General features: G+C 31.5%; 1 protein-coding gene across 6 annotated transcripts in view; it reads left to right on the top strand.

Annotated features, from left to right (window-relative positions):
* LOC122586582 (MADS-box protein AGL42-like) overlaps positions 1 to 2,167 on the top strand; it is a 40,600-nt gene extending 38,433 nt beyond the window's left edge. Inside the window, exons 3-8 of one of the 6 annotated variants that reach the window (XM_043758566.1) lie at positions 664 to 745; positions 858 to 919; positions 1,038 to 1,137; positions 1,483 to 1,524; positions 1,604 to 1,666; positions 1,803 to 2,167. In XM_043758566.1, coding sequence (XP_043614501.1) covers positions 664 to 745; positions 858 to 919; positions 1,038 to 1,137; positions 1,483 to 1,524; positions 1,604 to 1,666; positions 1,803 to 1,811 — 358 coding nt within the window. In that variant the 3' untranslated portion in view covers positions 1,812 to 2,167. Of the gene's footprint in view, positions 1 to 663; positions 746 to 857; positions 920 to 1,037; positions 1,138 to 1,482; positions 1,525 to 1,603; positions 1,667 to 1,779 lie in introns of all 6 variants that reach the window. The other 5 variants (XM_043758565.1, XM_043758563.1, XM_043758568.1 and 2 more) reach the window with 5 other exon arrangements.
* The last annotated feature ends 23,482 nt before the right edge of the window (positions 2,168 to 25,649 follow it).

Raw genomic sequence — 25,649 nt, 5'->3', positions numbered from 1 at the left:
CTAGTATTGGAAACAGGATCTTTAGGGGTGCCGGTTTATGTTCAAACAAGGTTTTTATTGAAAAGATTAATTGGGCATTGTTTAATTAGGTAAGTTAATTTTGGACTTTTGGTTTTTATTTCAAAGTTTAGTTTGGTCGAGAGCTTAAGAGTTAGGACACAATGAGTTAATCTCTCATGATAGCCATGATCTGATTTAATAATGCACTATCAATGCCAGGACCGCTTTTAGGTTCTGAGCAACAAAGTTTATTCCAAGAATCTTTCGGATACTTTCTAAGGAATGAAGGATAGTTTTGGGAGGTTTAAAGAGAGAAATATTAATTACCAAGGCTACCAAGAACTAATTTGATGAGTGGGTCGACGACAGTAAGAGAGGATGAAGGCTTATCAATACAAAAGTCTTTCATTAATTGGTTCATCCTTAATTTCGTGAATAACCTTTTCATTTAAAAGGAGTTTCGTTGCATCTAAACTGTATGGATTTTAACTGGCTAGAATAGAAATCTTTAATTTTAATAGAGAAACTAGGGCATTCCCATAAACGAAACTATTGGATACCCTTTTATCTTGTTCATATTATAGTGAAATTTGATGCGAATTGTGTAACTTTTTTCCACGATTAACCTTTGCTCACATTTGTATGTGTATCGTGTCATTTTAGTATGCAGGAAACAATAGAGAGGTATCGTGAACATGTTAACATGGATCGAAGCTACAATCCTAATACTGAAGTACATAATCAGGTAAAGAATATTTACAGATTAGTTCTAGTCTTATAATCACAACTACTATTGTATAGCAGAATTCATCATTTCATTCAACATCTTTAACATTAAACAAAAGTTCATTTTGTAGAAATTGAAGCAGGAAGCAGCTATCATCAAACGTGAAATAGAGCAACTCGAAGCTTCACAACGGTTCTTCTCTTTATTTTTACTTCTATTTTCTGTTTTTTTTTTTTTGTGTTTTTAAGCCTTATCCATTTCCCCCTTTATAAGCACTTTGTTTATATTGAAAATGGTTTGATATGATTAGGAGGTTTCTTGGTCAAGATTTGGTATCATGTTCATTGGACGAACTAAGTGAATTAGATAGCAGGCTGGAACATACCTTGAGAACCGTTAGGGCGAGAAAGGTACTTAACAACATATATTACATTGGGATTATTGCGTTAGAAATTAATAGAACCTGTAACGGAAACAGAGTTTTAGCTGGATCGAAAATTTTTCACAATGGAATGGAAAATGATGATTCAAAGGGGCTTTGCATAACGGAAATAGTGAAAAAAATTGTTAGGCAAATAAATTGCTTATTTGCGTTTTCATAGAAACAAAACGCAGTTTTGAAAAAGCAGGTTTGGAACATGCTATCTAGTAGTTTCTATATGAAAAATCTATTTTACACCCCATTTGTATCTTCTATTTGTAAGTTACAATTCCATCTATTAACCTAGTGTAAAAAAATTTTGTGATAATTTCAGGCTCAATTATTTAAAGAACAAATTGAAAACCTGAAAGCAAAGGTTTGCATTGTACTACCTAGCTAGGTCTTTCTAAATCAATTATCTCTCTTCCTTTTACACCCTTAATTTTCATGTTCAGGAAAGATACCTCTTGGAAGAAAATTCCAGATTGTGCCAAGAAAACACAAGTTTATGCCAAAAGGTACATCCTTCAGTTCCTTGCTAGTTTCTTTCGAAAACTAATCATTTTCATTAGCTTTTTATATGACATAAAAGAAAAGCAAAGATAATACAATTGTTTGAAATTCAATGAAGCAAAGAGATACGTTGAAATGCAGCCGCAGTAGCAAGTTTTCAGAGGTGGAAACCGATCTTTTTGTTGGCCTGCGCCTCTCTCAGAATGCTTGAGAATTATAGTCTCAGAATTGGAAACCGATCTTTTTGTTGGTTTAGTACCTGAAAGAAAATACATACATATATTCTATATATATATGAAGGAGAAGCAAGAAACTATACAACAAGAGGTATCAACTATATGAAGCTGTCAATTGTGATGCATGTATTTAAGAATAAGATCCTAATTGCTTATACAAGATATTGAATTACTTCTGTCTCCTGTAATAAGTATACTGAACAAGTTACGTTACAATATCTTGTATTCCTGTATCCTTTATCTTATAAATAAAAATAAAATTATATGGTCTCTAAAGTATAAACTAATATTACATCCCCAATTCCCCAGGTCATGCATAATTAACTAATGTATGACCCAACTTTTAACCTAATTATAAAAATCCTCCAAAATACTAGTCTTTTGCCTTTTCACTATTCAACACAATAATGTATAACTGACCTAGCTCATAATGAGCCAATAACGAGTCAGCCCTAATAATATTGACTCGTTATCTGAACAATAATAAGCGGACAAATGAATAACATGGGCATTTGGACCCCTCCAAGTTGAACATATTATTTGTATGTAAATTATTACTCCAGTTGATGATGCTTTATTTCACAAGTTTGCTTTAGACACTAAAAACGATTATATATAGTGTTACTGCTGCTTTGGATTAGTTAGACATGTTTCATAGCTCCTTTATTACATAATCGTATTTATTTGACGAGTTGTATATAAAACCTAAGATGATTCGTATGAGTAAATGCGTCAACATTGTTACATATACATTAACCGAGTTTTTTTTTAGAACTTTCTGTTGTGTTGCGTAGGATGTAAAATTCTACATGAAATTTAATTGCACTAAGTTTCAATTGCCATGTGAACAAAATTTACCTTTGAGTTATCAACTGCCCAAATAACTTTTAAATTATTTCGTGTATTTGAGAAAAATTCAATTTGGAATTTGAATAAAGATCGAATTCCTTTATCATTTCAAATAGTACGAGATGATTTGCTCAAATCATGAATTAGCTTGGCCACAATATCAAAATGAAAATGTTTTTGATTATTTACTAGATGTTGGATTGACTTGAAAGATGGGTTTGGACCAAATGCTCAAAGCTATGTGGTGGTTTAATAATAACATTGGTACTATGGTCGTCATTTGGCCCATGTCCTCACTTTTGCGGTTTTGCTAATATTAGTACATAGTCCGTTGTGTTTTGATCAAAATTCCAAAGTAGCAAATCAGTACTACTTTCTTTCTTATAATGTATCTAGTAGTATAGGCGACAAGTAAATTAAAAATGGGAAAATGATCCGTACTGCAGACTTTATTAAGCTTAGGTACTTCAGTTTAAAAAAAGTTACAAAATTAAACCTTCAACTTTGATAAACATATATAGTCCCTCCTGAATTTTACATAACTTCCCCTGAATTTTACATAATCCTTCCTGCTTTACCTAAGATAGGTACTACATGTTTTACTTAACCTTTACCCTATTTAAAGGTATCATATAGTCTAGTTATATAAGAGAAAAATGAAAGTGGTGCTGTTATGCACCCAAGTTGGGTGAAATCCTTTTCACAAACTAATTTTTTAATATTTAATGTATAATGAATTAATAATTGCCCCATGTTTTTATGGATTAAAAAAATCAACATGTGAGAAAGATTTCACCCAACTTGAATGCATAACAGCACCACCTTTATTTTCCCTTTATATAAATGAGTATTTCATTTTTTGTTATAAGTTTCCACTTCATGAAGTTTTCTCGCGAGTGGTTTAATCTAGTTATCATGGATATGTAGCTCTGTTTTTCTATATTTTTCTGTGTCTTGGGCTGGTTTATTTTTCTTTTAATAATTATTGTACATGGTGAACTAACATTTTGTTGTGATTTAATGAAAGATGTTGTCGTACATGGTGAACTAACATGGTTTATTTTTCTATTAATAATTGTTGTACATGGTGAACTAACATCTTGCTGTGATTTAATGAATTAATTGTTTGTACGAGGTCTCTAAATAAAGGTTCAAAATTTTATTGCTATGTATATAATAATTTATAAAATTCAAAATCTAAGGAAAAATTGAGTTAGATTGTTCGATATTATGTTAGGTCCATGACTCTATGCACAATCTTCGACTACAATCATTGAGTTTAAGTCATTAACTTTTCTGTATTATGACCTAGTTTTGACTTTTGACACATGCACAAGGACTGTAAAATCTCAAAACTCTTGGCTATAGTCCTACAATTGAGCTGGATTTGCCATTTTTAATGCAAGTGCATATTAACACTCTAAAATCTTCCGATATTTGTTTTGGATTTATCAAGGCTATCATTAACTTGAATAAAAAAACATTTACATTTCATATCAAAAGTTTTAAACTAAAAGCTCCTAACATTTTAAAAGCTTTGTTTGATAAAAAAAAAAGCTTTAAGCTTTTAAACTTATTGAAAAGCTCTGTTAGGAAACGTTACCGTTAGTAGCGTTTGAACAAAAGCTCCAAGCTTTTCATATATTAATTACTTAAATTGACTTTACTTTGATAAGATAACAATACATATATGGCATAATGGCAGAATAACAAATTGTATATGCTCTCACTCATGTTTGTGTAGATTGTACGTAAAAGTAGTTGTGGTTATGCAATGTCACTGTCATTCATATATATGTTAAAGTTTAGGCATGAAGATTTTTTTTTTAATATAGGTTGAGTTGAGTATTTTATTTTATTTATTTTATATATGCACATATATGGAAAATGGTTTTTTTTCATACTTATCTTATATTTTTAAGCTACAGCTACTATGTCAAACACCATTAAAAATAAAAGCTCTTGCTTACAGCTTTGATGAAAAGCTACCACTTACAGCTCTAACTAAAAGCTACAGCTAGTTTTGCCAAACATATCCTATGTGTTGAGCTTGAAACCAAGACCAAGTCGCTAACCAAGGAAAAAAGCCCTTCGATGTCGCATACTAGCCCCATTTCCTTGGTCGTAGCCGAGCAAAATTTTACGATCTAGTGAATTCTCGTTTAATATTATGGGATTTATGGCAATTACAACCAAAGTTAAATTTTTTGACAGTGGCAGTTATTGTAATTTAATTAATTCACAGCGTGGAGACAGGACGCTACTATAATTGCTTTGTGTTTTTTTGTTACATATTGTGTCGTGTGTCCCCAATTAAGTACAACTCGTAATATAACATTATAATTACACACACCACAACTGACTCCTACATCATCCTCCCTGTCTGCTGGATGATTTTAGTTTATTTAATGGATCTAACCATCACCTTTCAAATTCATAGATGGTCTCTCCATATATAGTATAACGGAAAAGTAAATATAAGGCGTTTCGGCATCTAAACTTAGGTATGGACCCATCACATACAATTTTTTTAACATTTCTTGATTAATGAATAAATATTAGGCCCCCCATGAATTTTATGGATTAAAAAAACAATATGTGAGTGTTCCACAGCTAAACTTAGGTACCTAACAGTTTTATATTCTCATCCCCCATAGTATAAATATAGAAAATGCAAGACATTTTCTATGGTCTATCTCTCTTCTTTAATTTTCATTGTGTACTCATCCGTTGATACTAAGGTTATCTACAATACTAAACTTTAACATGTCCATGGGTGTCTATACAGAAGCGGTACCAGGAAAAAATCTCAAAGAGATCAAAATTTAAAAAATTCACAAAAAATAAATCTAAAAGGTGCAAAATATTAAAAACCTATGGAAAAAATTTAAAAATCCATAAAAAATTTGAAAATACATGACAAAATCTAAATTTGGAGGGATGCCCCCCATTTAGTACCGAACCCTGTGTCTATAGTCGTCGATGGCCATTAAGTACATCCAAAGTTAAAAGGATCTTATGGGTGTCTGTCTAAAGTTAAGGACATGTTTGTAACATGATTTTGAGGTAAAATTAAATGATGTAAGGCTGGACGAAAGGCCTTACCACCCCTCCCCTCTCTGGTTTTGCTTCTCTTCCCTACTCGTAGCCTAACACTAGGAATGTCTTACCACTCCTCTCCTCCCCTCCCCACCCTTTTCTATTTAATTTAAGCATATATAGAATAATAAAGAAATAAATAAAGAAAAAGGAGAGAAGAAAAGACAAAAGAAGAAGCAAATAAAGACAAAAGAAGATAGGCAGCAAAATCGGCACCGTGGTCACCAAATCGCTCCCCACCCTACCGGTACCCAGGGGCGGGGCGCTGTTCAAACCGGTACCGGATAGGTACCGGTCTCCTTCCCAAGGCGCTCCGTCCACCCTAATGATTTATAAAAATGTTAGTATGATTAGATGTAAAATTGAAAGATTTTAAGGATGTATAATGTGATGTAACAATTTAAATACGCTCAAGGGTATTTCTAACATTGGATATAGCATAACTTTAGTATTCATCGCAAAATTGAAAAAACAATATGAGATAAAAACTGTGCGATTGATGACAGCACGAGGACCCTTAAAACAAGTTTTTTAAATGTGACGTTTTTGTTCAGTAAATTTGTGTTTTATGTTAGGTTTGAATACAATATAAAAGTAAGATACAAAATGCAATTCTCAATGATAAATTATTTATTATTTTATAACACAGAATTATAAAGAGTGGTGCGTAGTAATTGTTAAAAATCTTCTAACTTTAGCTACTCTCCATTGACTTAATAAATTAATATCAAAAAGTAAACACTCAAAGGTCGTTTTTTACGGGTTTTTATTCCCAGTATTTTGACGTTGTATTGGGAGGGTTGAGATGTGAACAGTCTTAACTCTAACATGATAGTTTAAAAAGACTGCTTTCAGGTTTTCAATAAATTAACTCAAAGAAATCTTAAAACACTTGTAAACTAAAGACTGCCAATGAGAATCGTCTGCTTAAAAAGTTAAAATAATGTGCTATTAGCCATTATATTAAAGTATATTATTAAAGGTCATACTATTAAAGACCCCTTTTGATATCCCTTGTATATATAACTGGCATCCCTTGTTATGCTTATGTGTATATCTATATAGGGCCTTTGTATTCTTCTCTAAATCACAATCAATATACAATCTATTCTCTGATTTACATGTGCGGAAAATATGTAATATGTGGTTTTTGTATAATCATTTTCTAGGGAAACGAAAAACTCAAATTTCTAATTTATATCCATGGTTTAAAAAGCTCATTTTTGTTGTTTTCCAACTTTTTTTTTCACTTTTAAAAAAGAAAAACTCTGTGTTTTAAAAAGAAAAAGCTTAATTTTCTAATGAGAAACACGTTTTAAATTAAAAGTTTGTAAGGATTCTAAATTTAATAAAAAAACCTTTTCCATTTCTCTGAAAAATGAAAATGAAAAAAAAAAAAATCTATAATTACACGAAACGAACATTTTTCGAATCCAAATTTTGCTTTTTTAGCCATTTAAGACTCTTTCAAAATACATAGTTACCTTTATTGATGACTTTTGTTCAATACTAAATTACTAACCCATCATTTACATTAGCCAAATAGCCATGTGAATTCTTTCAATATTCTTCGCCGATGATTATATTTGGTCGGCCCAACTAAATAATGTTTTCCAACCAGTCTATAGGCCCATATTAAAACTCACTTGTAGTTGGGCCCAAACCTTTTTTCAATGACTATAAATACGACCAATATCCGTTAGCCAAATGAAACCTATATATCAAAAAAGCAAGGCCTATTATATTCGTCTTGTAAATAAGTTATGTCAATCTAATTGTCACACCAAAAACTAGCTTCCTTCTCATTGCAAATCTTTCTTCTTTTTCTCCATGTTATCATTTCATCTTGTAAATATGTAATTTTTGTTTGCTTGATCTTAGCTGATCATTAATAACATAATCAATTACTATAACATGTCATTGAAACTAGGGTTTTTGAAATGATCTTGCATTAGTACCTAGTGAAGGACGTAATCACAAATATAAAACGAACACTTGATTTTGTATAAGCAAGAGTTGTATCTTTCCTTGATTTGAAGATGGTTTTGTGTAAAAGTTAAGGTGCGTAAATCCATTCCGTTTTAGCTGCATATATTGATTGCTCAAGTGTTTATAAAATTTAGGAATACAGTTCCATATGATAACTTCATGATGCATGTAATCGATTATATATATACTTTCGCATAAACTTATAATTAAGATGACCCGGATTACCCGAAAAAACAAATGCTCGTTTTGGAATTTATTGGTTTGCAAATCAGGTTGGATATCTAGGTTAACCAAATAAACAAATAAAATTCAATTTATTACTAGTATTTGGTAGTTGATGTCCACTTAATACGGTGAAATACTGAAATTAAGGAATGATATTCAAAGAAATTGTTGACCATTTAAAAAAAATAAAAAACCAAAAAGCCTATTCAAGTAGAAAATAGTGAGTTTCCTTTAATAGGAATGTATGCATAGGAAACTTACAAAGTTAAATGTTCACCAAACCAATTTAATTACTTTACCTCATCCATAAAACTTACGACTCAAAGTTTAATGTCCCAACCTAACGACCTAACGATCAGGGAACAAGATTGGTATTAATACACCAACATTTACTTAATTTAAGCTTACAGGCCTTTTAAGTTCTTATAAATAACCAATAAATGTATATGTACGTGTATATTTAAGTTACACATTTCAAATGCAACGGATAGTTTTTCAAAATATGTCTTAGCATTTTGTTTTTGTGTTAAGTATTAGATGTTAATGGTTTAAACTCCAGCAGTGACATCTAAGGTGGGACGTCATATGCTAAAAATTGAAAACCGCGTACTCTTTCAGAATAGGAGTGATAACACGTATGCTCACACGTTCAAGAGGTAAATGTCCGAAACCGCAAAGAATTAAGATTCGATCCTGAATTTCCAAGCCAACATCTCCTCCGCCTTAGTATTTTTGTTTATTGTATTTAATTTAATAACCCTGGGAACCAGGGTCTGGCTATCTTTCGTTAGTGATCGATGTTCCAACAAAGTATGTCCATTGATAGCTGAATGTTTCAATTGTCTGTTATTAACTTGCATAAAAAATTTATATCCAGTGTTGTCTCTGAAAATTTGTGGACCTTGGCTGAGGAGAAAAAAAAAGCCCGGAGGATAGGTGCAACAATTTTAATTATATAAACCAAGACATAATTAAGATAACGATAAGTATTATTATCAACAAACTTAGCAAAATAGTGAATAATATCAAACTTTTATGACATTAAATCTAAAAATAAGTCTGATCATAATACTGAATAATATCCTAATTAGTTTGTATTCCAATGATATGACTGTGTTGCTTATTACCTTTTAGACTTTTGTGAATTTTGACAATGATAACTGATTACAGATTCCAAGGCTTTAGTACATAGCACAAGCGCATGTTTAGTGTTTTTTTAAGAGGCGTAATATTAATATTTGTGGGGTTTTTTTTGGGGGGAAATGATTAATCCTCCTAACCAAATAGCCAAATAATCCTCCTAACCATGAGATGATGACACATGAAAAAATCAGGGGACAAAACTAGGAAAGAGAATTAAGAGGATTTATCATTTTCCATTTTATATAGATATACATAAAAAAAAGCCCCATAAAAAACAGGGTCTCGATCGGTCGTCCACCTTGACCTATGTCTAAGCTACCCTTGCTTATATCTTTCATATGAAAAGTCCATCAATCATCTTACTTTATTATAAAAGTACAACTAATTTATACGTACATATTAATATTAATGATAGCCATATATGAATTGACATTAGCAAAAACCTTTTTTTTTATTGAAGTATCCACGCACTTTGCAAGCCGACTAATATAAGCCCCATATATATTTACAAAAGTACGTATACATGAAGCTTACGAAATACAAAATTGTTAAAAATACATATATAAAACTGTACGTGTGCATTTGTGTTTCATATTAACAAGGGTTGTGTATGAAATTAAAACGCAATTACGAAACGTATGATTTAACTAGAAATAATGTATTACTTAACACGTAAAGTTGGCATAGTTGAAAACGATAAAACTATGTTTCAAGAAGAGTCTTGTTCGACAGAAAAAAATATTGTATTGATCTTAAAAAGGATCATGTACTATTGTACTAATAACTGTCTTAAATGACAATATAGTTAAATTAAAGTTGATACAAAATTGTATAAGTGTAAAAGTTTTGGAATTTGAGTTCTTATAGTACAAAAGATTTTGGAGTATGAGTTATTAGAGTACATAGTTAGAGATATATTTTTAAGGGATTATGGTACTGGGGTGTAACCAACTATGACTCAATGTTTATGTAATGTAGTGACCTTTCAAATTGGCTATCTGATGTAAGTACCTTTCATTTTTGTTCTTTTAATGTATCGGTTAACATGTTGTACCGGTAGCCGGTAACAATGTTAGTTTTACTTTGGGATTATGGCACTAGAGTGTAACCACCTATGACTGAATGGTTATGTTATGCAATGATCTTTAAAACTGGCTATCTGATGTAAGAACCTCTCATTTTTGTACTTTTCATGTACCGGTTGACATGTTGTACGGTCATGGTTACGGTCGTGGGTTATGAACTCCGACGAAATGGATGGTCATTGGTGGATGGTCTTAGACTCTGACAAGGTTGTAGTAGGTGGTCTCGGTCTCATTTTTTCTTCCATTCAAGAGTGCGGTCATCTCTTCACCGTCTCCAAGTCCGGACACGTGCCACCGCTGATTGCCACCAACAAAATAAACAAATGTCAACCGCCACCCAGAAAATCACGGTTGTCATTCTCTGTCAAAATTCCCCCTTTTACCCCAATATAAACCAAAGTTGTTGGATCTTGATTGTGGTGGGGATAGGATGGCCGGATCTTTATGGTTAACGATGATGGGGTGATCATAACACAATCCGATTTGGGGATTAGGGTTTGAGTATGATTATTATTGAATCGTGTTGATTTGTGCATCTATCTATATCTAGTGTTGATTTGTGTTTGGGATTGAAGTTAACATTTAGTTACAATTTCACATTTGCTCTCCGAAAAAATTGTTGTTACCGAAGATACATCGAGTGAACAAAACAGAGAGGTTCTTACATCAATTTTAACACTTTCGTAGGTTACTACATTACATGACCATTCACTCATAGTTAGTTACACTCAAGTGTCTTAATCTCTATTCTTTCTTACATCCAATGTGGCATTACCGGTTACAAATAGGATGTTACCCGGTAGGATACTCTAAAAGAACAAAAACGGAAGTTACTTACATCAGATAGCCAATTTGAAATGTCACTACATTACATAACCATTGAGTCATAGTTGGTTACATTCCGGTGCCATAATCCCATTTTTTTTATTGGAAAATGATAATGACAGCCCTAAGGGCTGTCACTAACAACATATTACATGCTTAAAAACTTGTACATTATATATTAAAAACCGTCCCCTGATTTTTCTAACAGCAAGGTACAAATTTTAATGCACCCAATTAGTTTTTACTGACAACCCTAAGGGTTGTCACTAACGAAACCCTATATATTCACTTGCTTATTACGCGGGTTAATAATCTAGTTTAAGTAGTATTTTTTTTCGAACAGTTTAAAGTAGTATATTAACTTCGTAAAAAACAAACGGCTCAGATCATAGTCTGCTTTTAAAATAAATTAGGTTAAGTTAATTTTCTTTGTCCTTTTGGTTCAATAGTCCAATTTCGTATGGAGCCCATCGCCTGGATTTTAGCTACCTAACAATAATGCTTTCTTTCTTTATTCTCTCCACCTTTTAAATATGAACTCAATCTATCGATTCCAAATAGATAAAATCAATCACTAAACTTTCATAGTTTCATGTATATCTCTATTATTTTAGCAGTATTTTCTTTTTTGAAAGATTAATTCTTTTAACTCTTCCTTTTAAAAATACTCTTAACAATATGATCAATACATATAAAACAACCAAAAGATGGAATTAAAAGAAAATAGTAAATTACACTTAACATGAAATGAAGATATTAAAAAGATTATTAAAAGAATGAGTTAAAGAAGATCTATCATCACCTTATTTAGATAATTTGTTATTTAATTAGATGAGACAATATTGATTCATTTGAATACTACTGTATTTGCTGGTCTTATAAAGATGATCATTTGTTTCAAAGGACGATGTAATTAGTATTTCTTCTTCATCGTTTCTAAACCATTAGATATATACAAGTTCTTAAAAAAAAAAACAACGTAATATTTTTTTTAGAACGACAGTAAAAATATAAACGTAACATTTTAATTCAAGTGATTTACATTTATCTCATTTTTGTCTTACACATACCGTGTTATTTGCGATCGATATCTATATGTAAGAAGATAATGTTGTGGTTGTTTCGAACCATCTTCATGTCTCCATCTCGAAATTAATACACAAGAAAAATATATAGCATATTTATGAAATTTTCTTACTTCAAAATAAAAAAGGGTTTTGTTAGTGATAGCCTTTAGGGTTGTCAGTAAAAACTAATTAGATGCATTAAAATTTGTATCTTGCTGTTAGAAGGGTTTTGTTAGTGATAACCCTTAGGGTTGTCAGTAAAAACTAATTGGGTGCATTAAAATTTGTACTTTGCTGTTAGAAAAATCAGGGGACGGTTTTTAGTATATAATGTACAATTTTTAAGCATGTAATATGTTGTTAGTGACAACCCTTCCTTCTAAAAATTACTGTATCCACTGTATATAAATATTAGTCTTATTTATTTTAAAATATTTTAACATATTGACATTATAAAACAAAATGCATATAGCATATATTTATTACTCATATGTAATATCATAAATGTTCTATACAAAATCACAACTTAAGTAATAATGTTTTTAATTTTTAATTTGTTACAAAACTAAGTGTATGTTTTATATTTGTTTAGTTACATAAATTTATACTTTTTGTAAGAAACGTTTGAAATACCCATGAATATCGGAAGGTCTGACATACGTGTCTTAAAAGCATGTGTTATTAATTTGATTACATAGGTCACCTTTAAAATACTACTATAATTATGAAAGTTGTATAAAAATTTTAATATCAAAATAAATTTATATTATCTTAACTAAAAGTAAAATTGTTGGGTCGAAAATCGACCAAGTATGATTTGTTCAGAAATAGCTGAAGTTCAGTGAACATACCTGTACAGAATTCTGAAGCCGTTCAGAATAAATTCACTGAAGCTTCACTTCAGATCAAGATCAGCCCAAACTGAAGACATTCATTCTGGAGTGGAAGACTGGAGATTGAAGAAAGAGAATCATCTCAGAAGCAGAGCCCAGAGAAGATTCTACCTGATCGAAGACTAAAAAATAGGTAATTAATGTTTATTTTTTATTAAGTAAAAAAAAAATTAACTGAATGTATTAAGTTCTTAATTATTATATATACACTTTATTATATATATACTTTATATAGTTTCAATGTCACGTCACATACTTGATTATATATATACTTTAAATGGTTTCAGCACCTTTTGTTTCTCGCAACTTACTTTCAGTTTATTACCTTCTTGTTAATATCCATATCTGGATCGCATTCTTAACTGGTCACATTCCAGGTTAGAATTGTTTACAATTTACGTTTACTTGTCTTTTATCTTAATTTGGGACTCACAAAAATATTGAAAGCGAATTTTCCTAAACTATGGTACGGAGTATTAAACTTTCTACATAATATTATTGTAAGTTATAATACATTATGAAATGAATATACAGACTTAAACTTTAAACATTTTAATATTTTTGTTTTGCCTAATTACTACATTTTCAAAGTTTGCCAAATATTAAAAATTTTATATTCTGGTATGTTAAATAATCCTAAGTTAAACGGTCGACGAAGCCGTCAAACCACTTGTTTCATGTATCAATTATTACAAATTTTATTCTTGAAATTTAATTTACCTAAAACTTGAAAAATTTTAAGAATTATCCACTACCATATATTGTCTAGGTATATTATTAGTATTGATAATGTCGAGTTAATTATTATCAGATTGAAATGAGTTAATTTTTAAATTATTTTTCTCGAACGACTATTGGATTTTGAATCAAATATAAAATCACTAAGGATAAAAAGGTCTTTATTATGTTAGTTTTTAAAACTGTAAATTTTCTATGATCTTTATATATTTAAGTTATAAAAGCTTATAATTGTGAAAATAAACAATTGAAAGTGTTATATTTTGCAAGTTGTAGTACAATAATCACAGGTTCGTCACTGTCCTTATCAGCTGAGACATATAGATGAAATTGTTTGTCGTAGTCATTTCACAATGCACATGTTATTGATGCAAAACAAAAATGTGTAAATTAATAAGACTTATTCTACAAATATTAATATAAATACTAATATAATAATATATTGGATAATTTTATTAGAATTTTTAATTTTTATTTATTAAACTAAATGATATTATAAGCAGAAGTCAACTTAATTAAATTGGGCGATTTAATTGGTTAATAAGTCATTACTTTTCGAAATCTTTTTTTGTAGACAATATTTCATATGTTCAAATTTTTTTAATTAACTAAATGATTAAAAATTAAAAAAAAAAAACAATACTCAAGTTAATGGCTAAAATGAAATATAAATTAAGTTTATTCAGGGTTAAAAGGTATAAATTATTGATGGAAAACAAAAATGTGTAAACTGATGAGACTTTCTCTACAAATATTAATATAAATACCAATAAAATAATATATTCAGATAATGATTATTAGGATTCATAATTATAATTAGATTAATTGATGACATAAGCGTAAATCAATTTGATAAAATTGAGCGATTTGATTGGTTAATAAGTCAATAATTTTTGAAATATTTTTTTTTAAAGATTTTAAAATAAAATTACTCAAGTTGATGACTGAAAATAAATATAACGCCTATCGTGTTTATGACAAGGATGTTGTATTATAGTATACCGATCTATGTTCTGTGATTGTAATAAAACTTGCTATTCAACATGAACACACGATTAAAAAGACAACGGATATATAATAGAGTCCTACATTATTCGATCCTAATTATTCAAACAAAAACAAGAAATAAAATACAATGCACGGGTTGCCTCCCGAGAAACGCTTAATTTATTAACGAGTCTTTAGCTAGACTCATACCCCGGATAATTACCATGGTGAGGTCTTAAACGCCCCCACACTTAAAGTGTCGGGCGGTTTACGCGAATAAGGTGAATAGTATGTGAATCCAATCTTTACCATTACCCAATCCATTTCTTTCACCTAGTCACAATTAGCTTTTAAGATGTTACAAATATTTGTTCCCTTTTTAAAACTCATCTTAAAAATCCAACATTTCATCATAACATATAAGATTTCAAGACGTTTGTTATGGCACGGAATTTTCAAGTAGTTCATGTCAAGGCTTATATCCGTCCATTTAAAAGAGTCTGGAGCTACGGAGTCTGGAGCTAGATTAATGAGTAAGAAATAATCATGAAATTACTACTAGCCCTTAAACTAACCACGTTAATGCATTCAAAACTGTTTAAAGCATAAGAAGTTAGAAAGCTCCTTGAATAACCCGAGTAGGGTTTCAAATCATCTTGACTTGTGTTCTCGCATTCATCTATGAGAAAAGTCGTATCATCCTTATCCGGCTCCTTCTTTCGTGCCATGATCTTCGTTAAAGATGTTAGCGACTTTGGCACTCCTGCAAAATGAAAAGAAAGCGTTTTAGTATATAATAAATCAATTAAATTCGAATGCTTACCTGAATGATTGCAAATGGAATTAGCTTCGGCTTTCGTTGGGTAAATCATAAACTCCCCCACACTTAAAGTGCCGGGTGGTCTAAACTTGAAAAGTGAGAAATCCTCGAGCAAGTCATTGGATTTCTCCCAAGTGGTGTCTCCCGTATCTCCATTATTAGCTTCAATTACAGGTAGCAAATTCCTTATGGTGGATACAAGCTTGCTTCCCATGGTAGGAGTAGTCACCATTTCGTCATCCCATGTGATTTCAAGCTTTCCATCCCATTTAGCTTCATCCGAAACGACTTCAGCTCGTTCCTCCAATTCCACATCAACACTTTCACTCTCGTCCTTATTACCTGACTCGTGCGGTTCCGAATGTGGTATGTCATGATAGTCCCCGTACAGATCAACTTGGTCTCCTCGTCTTGGAGTTGAGTCTTCTTGCTGCATGTCAACTTCTTCTACATTCTTTCCAAAAGTTATGTCACCAAGATCGAACTCACTTGGAAATGACAAAATATCTTTTGCATAAACAACGTCATCCAAATCCTCTATGCCCTCTTCCGGAGTCTCATACACTTCTTGCGACATTGTTTCATTGTTGGGCTCATACACAAATTCGTTATAGTCAATGAATTCTTCTATAAAATCAAATACCTCGTCGGTATTCATCCCTACTATTCCCTCATCTAGAATTTCGTATAATTTATCATTTAGACCACACAAATATATGTTAACAAGTTCACCAACAAAAACGTTGTTCGTGGTTAACTTATCAACCACGTATCTCATCCTCAACCATGCTTCATACCAAGTTTCATCGGGCAATTGCATAAAGTACCGAATCTCGTCTGGATATTTTGCCTCCAACTCATAGTCTTGATCTGCCATGGGTGATGCTAATACTACAAAACAAATACTACACACCACGTGAAAAGCACAAATGGAAAAGAAAAACTAACAATAAAATGGACTAGAACTAAATAAAATAAAAATTAACACTAAATTACGTTAATCTAAGAAAGCAATTAACTTCCTCACAAGTGATTGCGAGAAGGGGTCGAATCACAAAATTGAACAACTACTTAAACTAAGTCCCCGGCAGCGGCGCCAAATACTTTAGAGGAATTTTAAAACTTTTGCTTGCTTGTCCTTGTAGTTAATTGCTTTTGTCACCTAATTATACATATTATTAAGCAATGTAACTACATCCTTGGCAAAATTTTAATAGGTGGAATGTGTTTGACTGATTAATGTGGCATCCCTTCTGGATTAATAACATTGCTAGCACGCTCAAAGCACCCAAAACACCCAAAGTGTGAGATTATTGCTTCATTTTAGTATGATAGGTGTACGGTTTTGGAATTATTAGCCTTGTAAATTTGTCCCTTTCTTAGGCTTTTGGATTTATCCGGAAGTAAGGGTCTCTTTTAGAGCTCTGAACTATGACGTGCAAGTTTGAGGTTGGTTATCCATTTCCGGATTGTTTCATTTGCTATGAGTGTGCCGGTGATCGCATTTATTCTAGAACTTGTCATGGTTGATCGTTCCGTGATTTTTCTATATGATGAAGAGGCAAATTAGGATTTAAACCTTGTTCTTTGTATGTTCACCCGTTTTTTCGTAAAATTTGTTATGTGCATGTTTTGTAATGTGCTTAGTAGCTAACTACACTGGTCACTCATTTAAAACCCTTATGTTGCACTCACTTTTGGTGCAAGAAACAATAGAAAAGTTGTCATTAGCCCGTTCTTTGTATTAAATCCACTAAATATACACCTTTCCTAGCCATACCGATAGTCGAAGTCCTGGTGGGTCATTGGTTGCCTATGCTAGTGGATGGTTTGGGTTATATCTTGTCATGTCGGGTTAGGATATTCTCATTTTATGGGGGTAGTTTGATTTCGTCATGATTTTGGATTAAGTCTGGATTGTTCATCTTAGCATATTATTAAATGATTTGTCACTGTTTCTTTGTTATGTAACAGAATACCAATTAGTCAGAGTAAAAGTAGCTTACAAAAAAAATGAATAAAAACAATAAAAGAATTGAAAAACAGAAAAAGAAAAAAAAAAAAAAAAAAAAATGAAAAAAGAGCTTGGGCTGTCAGTTGGTATTTCTCCTTTTTGTCAAATCATTTTTATTAGTTGGTTCATCATTTACACCAACATAAGCTTCATTGTTACTTAGATTTATTGAGTTGAGTTGGTACATCTTTATAACCAACGAAATAGGATTTTGCAATACTATATCCTATAAGTTATTCTTCTTTAGTTGGCACGTTCGTTAAGCCAACATGGGTAGTTAGGCAGAAGGAGTTGTTTGATTTTCATACACCACAATGGTGTCGGTTTCTATCGTTCTGTTGGGGGTATTGTCGGGAGAACTTCTCAGGGTTTTGGACCGTTGGCAACTAATGACATGGGTTTGTTTGGGCTAGACTATATGTGAAAACTTTGTTAAATGTTGTGTTAGTTCTTTGTTAACACTATTTGTTTACCCAAATTTCCATACCCTGTTTAAATACCTTGTTTAGCCTTACGTTACAACCCTTAAAGTCCTCTTTTGATAGACGTTATATGGCGCTAGCGCCTTGGCGATGAAGGAACGAACCTAGTACAAGCCTATGGTTAAAAGAGTATGCATCACGACTTGGCTATTGAGTGATTATTCAAATATTCAACCCCAAAAGTAAGTTAGTTGGAGTAGGATAGGCGAGATATCACTTATTCTTTTCATTTGTGCTTAGTCGTGTTATTAAGGCTTGTGTATCGGTCAAATATTGTCAAACATTCCAGTTTTCATTTAAGATTAAAACTGCCTAACCATTTATTCTCATTTCTTGATTATGGTTAAGCTTCTTTTTTGATTACTGAAATGTGGTTCCATAATGTGCCAAGGTATTTTATGTTTTTCATTGATGAGCGTCCATTTTGTGATAAAAACCCCTAAAGAAAGGCTTCATTTCTATGCTTAAATGAGTTAATATTCCGGAACTATCGATACTTAATGAATGATATGTTTGTGCAGGTTCCCGGAAGATGCGAGAGAGGGTAATGACATCAACTGACTCAAGAAGGAAGCCTATGAAGTTACAAGACACAAGGAAGTGGTTCGGGAGCCAAACGAAGACTCAAGTGCAAGACAGCAGCCACCAGCGGCGCTGGACACATACCCAGCGCCGCTGGTGCTCACCAGCGAACGCTCTCCAGACCACAAGCGCCGCTTGAAGTATCACCAGCGCCACTAGCCCATTAGCCAGCGCCGCTGGCAGGCCCACCAGCGCCGCTGGTCGGCCTAGATCAGTAACCGACTTAAACACCTATTTAAGTCGAACTAACCCTCAAAACCCTAAGAGAGAGCCGATTCAGCAGCCCTAGCCGCCCAGGAATAACCCTAGATCGAAATTGCAGATTCCAAGAAGGTTTTGGAGCATCTAAACACCTTCCGATCTTCACTCTTGGTCTAGATCTTTCATCTTTATTTACTCTTTGTCTTTGAACTATGTCTTTTATATTCTCAGACTTTGTTATTCCTTTAATAATGCTAGGCTAGTAGGCTGAATACTTGTTTGGATCAATGTGATCATGTAGACGCTTATTGTTTTACTGTGTTTGTTTAGATTCTGTTGGAGTGTGCTTTACTGTTTATCGTAGATCCATGTTTATTAGTAATTCATGTTGCTATTGGTTTTATATCTGAACATATTAGTTTAATTCTGATGATTGTCTATGATCATGTACTAGGACTAATATGCTAGGACAGAAAACAACTAGTCGGTCTATAACTAGAAGTAAAAAGTGATTCACTTGTAACTAAGGGATCCAGAACCATAGTAACTAGGGTGAATTGAACATGAAGCTTAACAATACCAGACGCGATCCTTTGACTTGGAAACGAGCACTGTGGTCACCGGAGGGAATTATATCTGGTCATGGCTTAAGAGCCGGGTAATTAAAAGATGAATTAGTAACACAAACTTTAGGTCATAATACTTAAAACAATGAATCTAGCGAGAATTTGTTTTAAAGGGTAGTGTGAGTCTAGCGACAGCACTACTACTTAGGTAAAGTGAATCTAACGAGAATTCGAACCGTGATTAAGTTTCCAACAGGCTAACAAACCAGTAGGATAGTATTTGGTCGCACCATGAGATCGGAGATGCCAAACAAGTATTTTAATTTAATTACTGATATTCGTCCTTTCAAAACTATTTTCAGAGTATCCTTTTGATGCAAAGCATTTGGTTATATTTTCTTATTTAAGTGCTAAAAATTAGTTTATTAGGAGTTAGTGACAAACCCCCAAACAAACTAGAATTACACGTACTACTAGATTAGGTAACGCAACGCGTCCCTGCGAACGATCCTGTAATTTACCACTAGGCTATACTCAACTGACCGGGTTCGCTGCTCGTTAAAGTGTGTGTTAGTTTAGATAGTTACTTGTACACCATAAATTTTAAAGACTAGGAAATAAATAAAAAACATACACCCATCATTCATCTTGAATTTGCTTGAGGACAAGCAAAGATTAAGTGTGGGGGAATTTGATGTGTCATATTTTATACCATTTCCCATATGACTTTAGGACCAATTATTCGTTATATTTATAGTTTTATATCCAACTTTCGATGCTTTGAAGGTGTGTTAAGTGTTTTCAGGTTGGAAATTGATTAGACGAACGCATTGGTTGATTTTGATGACATATGGAAGAAATGGGGAGAAGGATTCGATCGAAACCAAGTAAAAGACAAAGAAAACGAGTCCTGGAGCTTGTAACTCCCGTTTCTGGAGTAACTCCCATTATGAAGAGAAATTCCAAATCGCCTGTAACTTGCAGTTACTCTACTAACGGCAGTTAGAATTTCAAAGGAGTGTAACGGCCATTACTCCACTAACGGCAATTACAAGGGAATTTCAAAAGTAACGGCCATTACTCCACTAACGGCCGTTACACGCGAATTTTGTATGTATAGACGATTAGGGTTCTGCTTTGAGGGACGAATCTTTGGCAAATTTTATTAGTTTTCTCATAGTTCTTAGCCTTTTGGAGCAAACAAGTTGTTAGGGTTTTACATCTTTTCAGCTTTTGGATTGTAATCATTATTGCTACCGGATTATCCTCAATCATTTCGGTATAATATGATTTCTTCTCTTTTCGTTTGTTCTTGTATTTTAATTACGAGTAGCTAAATCTCTTGCAACCGCTTGGGTAGTAAGCATGTCATAGGATCGATTTAATGTTGCTTGCAAGTGTTGAACGAGGTTTATATGTTTAATCGAAGATCCACATTTATTTGGATTTAAATATTGTTTTCAACTTTTATATTAATTGATTGATAATTGTAATTAGAAGTTCGGGAGAAATCTATGTCCTTGTCAATTGATTTATGAAATGGTTAATCGGTCTATAATTAACCTAAAATCGTTGGAGTTCGAAAAAAATCAACGATAAAGATTTTAAACAATTAAATTCATTTTGAGTGTGTAAAGGCTTATGATAGAGGGATCTGATTAGGCGAATGAGCAGTTCGAGAGAAAGCTTTCAAAAGATTAAATCATAAAATTAACTCAGGTTTTTAATGCTTAACTGTTTAGAGTAGAAATTAAGTGCGGGAGCAATAATTATATTTCTAGCAGTTAAAGTTTCAAGTATAACGGGAGTTCATCTTGTCTACCTTTTGAGTCGTTCAACAAATGCAAGTAATATTTAGACCTGATGATTGGCATGTGAGCTGATCCAAGTAGGTGTTCCTTTTAAATCTTTGTTAAGATTCAACAACCAAATATTCTCTTGCGATTAATCCTACGGGATTACTGACTTTTCTTACTAACTTTTGCAACGTGGCAATTCGGTCACAAAACCCCCTTTTGATCTGAATCACTTTATTATAACATTTGCTTAATAAGTCCTTGTGTTCGATCTCGGTTTACCAAGTCAACTATATTGCATACGAACGGGTTCACTGCCAGCAAGTGTTTAGTAGTCAGTAGCTAGGTATTTCGTGTTTATAAATTTAAGACTAGAAAATACACATCAATGATTAATTATTTTTCTTATCTTATTGTTACGACTTACAAGTAAGATGTTTATAGTGTATGCTCTTATTGACTGGAAGGGATTTGCATTATAGCCAAGGGCGGTTCCATGTGTATAATAACTAGGTCCAAAAAATTTTTTAGCATGTGTATAGAAGATTATGATTGGACATATGTTATCCAAGAGTTTGGACCTAGATAAAATATAAAATAAGTCTTTTAAAACATTTGAAGTAAATAAGTTATAATTAGATACACTTTGTTTTTGTTAGTACTCGTAGATTAGTTAGTTATAAAATATAACGGTGTAGAAAGATACATGAGCTTTATTTCTAATCCTAATGATTCATTAGTAGCATACCAACGGACTTTTAAAGTTTTAGTCACTATTCTTTCTTTTTCAATTCAAATTTTTTTCTAATTTTTAAAACACTAAACTTATAAAAATTAATAAATTCGAGTAGTGATATTGTGTAATAATAATACCACAACAACTAATTTAACAAGATTTCATAATAGATGTGAGAGGAAACTTGAAATCGGGAGGAATGAGGAAACAAAAATGATTTACCAATAATCAAATTTTATAGTAAGAATTGTACAATAATAAAAACTCATTGCATTTCTTTGTAGTTAAAATAGTGGTCGTAATAGAAGTTGAATTAATTTCATGACAAGCAGGTAGAACCTGAGAAATCTAATGAAAGTTTCGCTTAATTGTTAATAGGTGTTTTGTGGAAAAAAAAACTCGCTTTGTGAAAGATTTTGATTAATATATGATGTTTCGTGAAAACCCGACCCGATACTGAATACTACGGACAAACTAAATTTTATTTGCTCAAACTAAATTTGGACATATACGTAATTTTCATTCTTGAATCCACCACTAATTATAGCCCTTTCAAGAATGGCGAACAAAATTTGTCCCCTATAGTGATGTTGAAGATCTCTAGACTCTACACTCAATATAAACATGTGTCCAGCACTCCAGCTGATCTCCTTTTTAAACATATTTTTAAGCAAATGGCCGGTTTAATCATAAGGAGTAATATTCTTGTAACACTTTGTACCAATAGGTAACATACATATATACTTTCCTGTATTTTGTACAACTTAATTAAACTATATAAAGCATATATATTGTTGTATATAGTTTTAAAAAAAATTACTCGTATATTGATATCACTTCCGCCCTCTTTAGACATATGTAACATCTTTCATCAATAAGCTAGATTAATACAACTGAATCCTACATTCAAAAAGTATGAATATCACGACTTGTACGTGAATAAGCTATGGCTTGATCCTTTTTTGTGGTCGATCATTGTTGTTTACAACGGCTACTAGAAGGACAAAATTTATAGTATATGTTATTTAGTGTAGTTACCAGAGGTGGCTCAACAGTACTATGGGACTAGGTGATCGCTTTAGGCCCCCAAATTTCCAAGGCCTCAAAATCTTGTATATTAGACTTAGTGTTTGAATTTTGGATTAAGTATCATTATATAATTTGCATTGCTGTAACGCTTTTTTGATTTTTGCATCAACATCTGCATATTTTTTTATTACTTGTAGTTCAATAACAAAAGACGAACTACTTTTTTTTTACTTTAGTTTATATGGTAATGAACTAGGCCCCAAAAATTAATCTCGTTTGAGGCCTCTAAAAACCTTAAGTCGCCACCGGTAGAATCTGTAGGCGGAAGGTGGTTACAGAATACTCTATACAATAATAATGTCAATTAAATATATCATTGGCATAATAGACATTTATGTGTCACTAGTGTACATGCACATGCAAAACCTTAATTTGAATAACATGTGACGTTTAACGGCTAGCTAGATCTATAAATATGGTTAAAAGATTAGATATTAGAAACATCTTATTTCAAAACTGTTAATTAAAAATAATAAGTATTAACATATTAACATATAATATAATATATATATATATATACTCCGTATATACGCTTAAATATAAATATAAAATTTTCATATTAAAATAATTTTTTAAAACCAACTGAATCAATCCCAATCTATAATCTTTAATAGTAGTTTATAAGTTTGGTTATTGATTTCAAAAAGTATATAAATAAGTTGTGTATGCACGGTTCTCTAAGAGAAACATGTACTACCTTGGCTCCCAAAAAGTTCGTAAACAGACGTTAGCTAGATCATTTCATCATTAGCTTTTCGGAATTAGTAAAAGTTAACTTATCAACGAGTTCTTGTTCATATTTATTCGTTCATTACACAAATACTTCATATACAAATAGTCAAACATAGAATTGTGTTTAAGCTTGTTCGTGTTCATAGACAAGCACAAACGATAGATCTTAAACAATCTGAAAATTAGCAATATATAACTAAAGACTCTATAATGTTATTTGAACATTATAAAATATCGAAGTATATAGAAAATGTTACAAATTGCTCAAAAACTAGAGTTTAAATGTCATACTCGTATAATTATACCTTTGGTGAAAAATGAATCCACTTTATGAGCAAATTAACAATAGTAGGTTACTGAATAAAAATAGAATATTTGAATGTTTACAACGAATAAATAAATTAAATCTATAATCAAATGTTTAAAAGATGTTTGGAATTATGTTATGAAGTGATTATTGAATTATTACGTTTTTAATTTGATTATTACCTTTGTAAAATACAAATATCTAAAAACGTGTTTCGATGAAAAAATAACTATCTATTATAAAAAAAACACTTTTGACAGTATACTTTATAAAAACAAAGTTTTATATCACAAAATCTATTTTAAAAATGTAAAATCTCTTTTGAAAATATAACACCAAACACCTCTTAATTCATTTATAACTATATTAAAGTGCATCAAAAAAATTCTATAAGTGTGTATAAAAAGTTAATGGCATTGATTCTCATTAATTAATAAGATGTCCTCAAGTACTTGCCTAGTTATTACTCCATCCATTTCAATTAAATTTCATTATTTGATATTTTGAGTCTTTCTTATTTAACTTTGATCGTCTAAATTTTTATTTATGTTATGTAATACTTGATATAATATATAGAGTTAATTACTGAAATGGTACCTAATGTTTGCATCATATTACTGGTTTCATACCTTTCCTTTCGAAATTACGCTGATCATACCCAACGTATGCAAATTTCTACTCGGACCATACTGAAGGCTAACGCCGTCACGTGTCCGTTAAAAACTCTCCCACGTGACTTGCACGTGAGGGGTAAAGATGTAATTTCACGTTTTTTAAGTACTTAAATGATACCTAACGTTTGCACGATATTTCTGATTTCATACCTAATGTTTTTCTTAATTACTTAAATGGTACCTAATGTTTAGTTATTAAGTTTTTTTATTTTTTTTTTCTTTTGAAAAGTGAATTCCGTTTTAAGACAATGTCTTAAAAACTGGTATTTTAGTCATACTGGTGTGGAAAATTTTTTGGTATTATCGGTATTACTGAAAATACTGGTCTGTACGGCTATTTTTAATTTGTTTTATTATTCTTTTATGAAAATTTTCCAAAACTTGTTACAATTTAACGAAAATAGTCAAAATACACTTATAATCCAGTAAAAAATAATACCAAATAAGTTTTTCATAACAAAATATAAGTTTAAAGTTCACAAATAACCAAAAATAGCATTAAAGTATCATAAAAATAATTTTATAAAAAATTCAAATTTTCTTTTTCGAAAATATTGGGAATACCGCAACGGTAATACCAGAAATATCTAGGAATACCAGAAATATCGGCCGGTATTTACCGGTATTTAAAACATTGCTTTAAGCTTCGTGTCGCAGTAAATATTGATCGGTATTTCTGGTATTATTGGAATATTCCGGTATTACCATTGCGGTATTTCCAGTATTTTCAAAAAAGAAAATTTGAATTTTTTTTAAAATTATTTTTATGATACTTTATTGCTATTTTTGGTTATTTGTGAGCTTTAAACTTATATTTTGTTATGAAAAATCTATTTTGTATTATTTTTGTACT

Source organism: Erigeron canadensis, chromosome 2 (assembly GCF_010389155.1).
Source record: "Erigeron canadensis isolate Cc75 chromosome 2, C_canadensis_v1, whole genome shotgun sequence".
NCBI lineage: Eukaryota > Viridiplantae > Streptophyta > Magnoliopsida > Asterales > Asteraceae > Erigeron > Erigeron canadensis.
The sequence above is the reverse complement of the archived record's forward strand: the minus strand, read 5'-3'. Positions and strand labels throughout refer to the sequence as shown.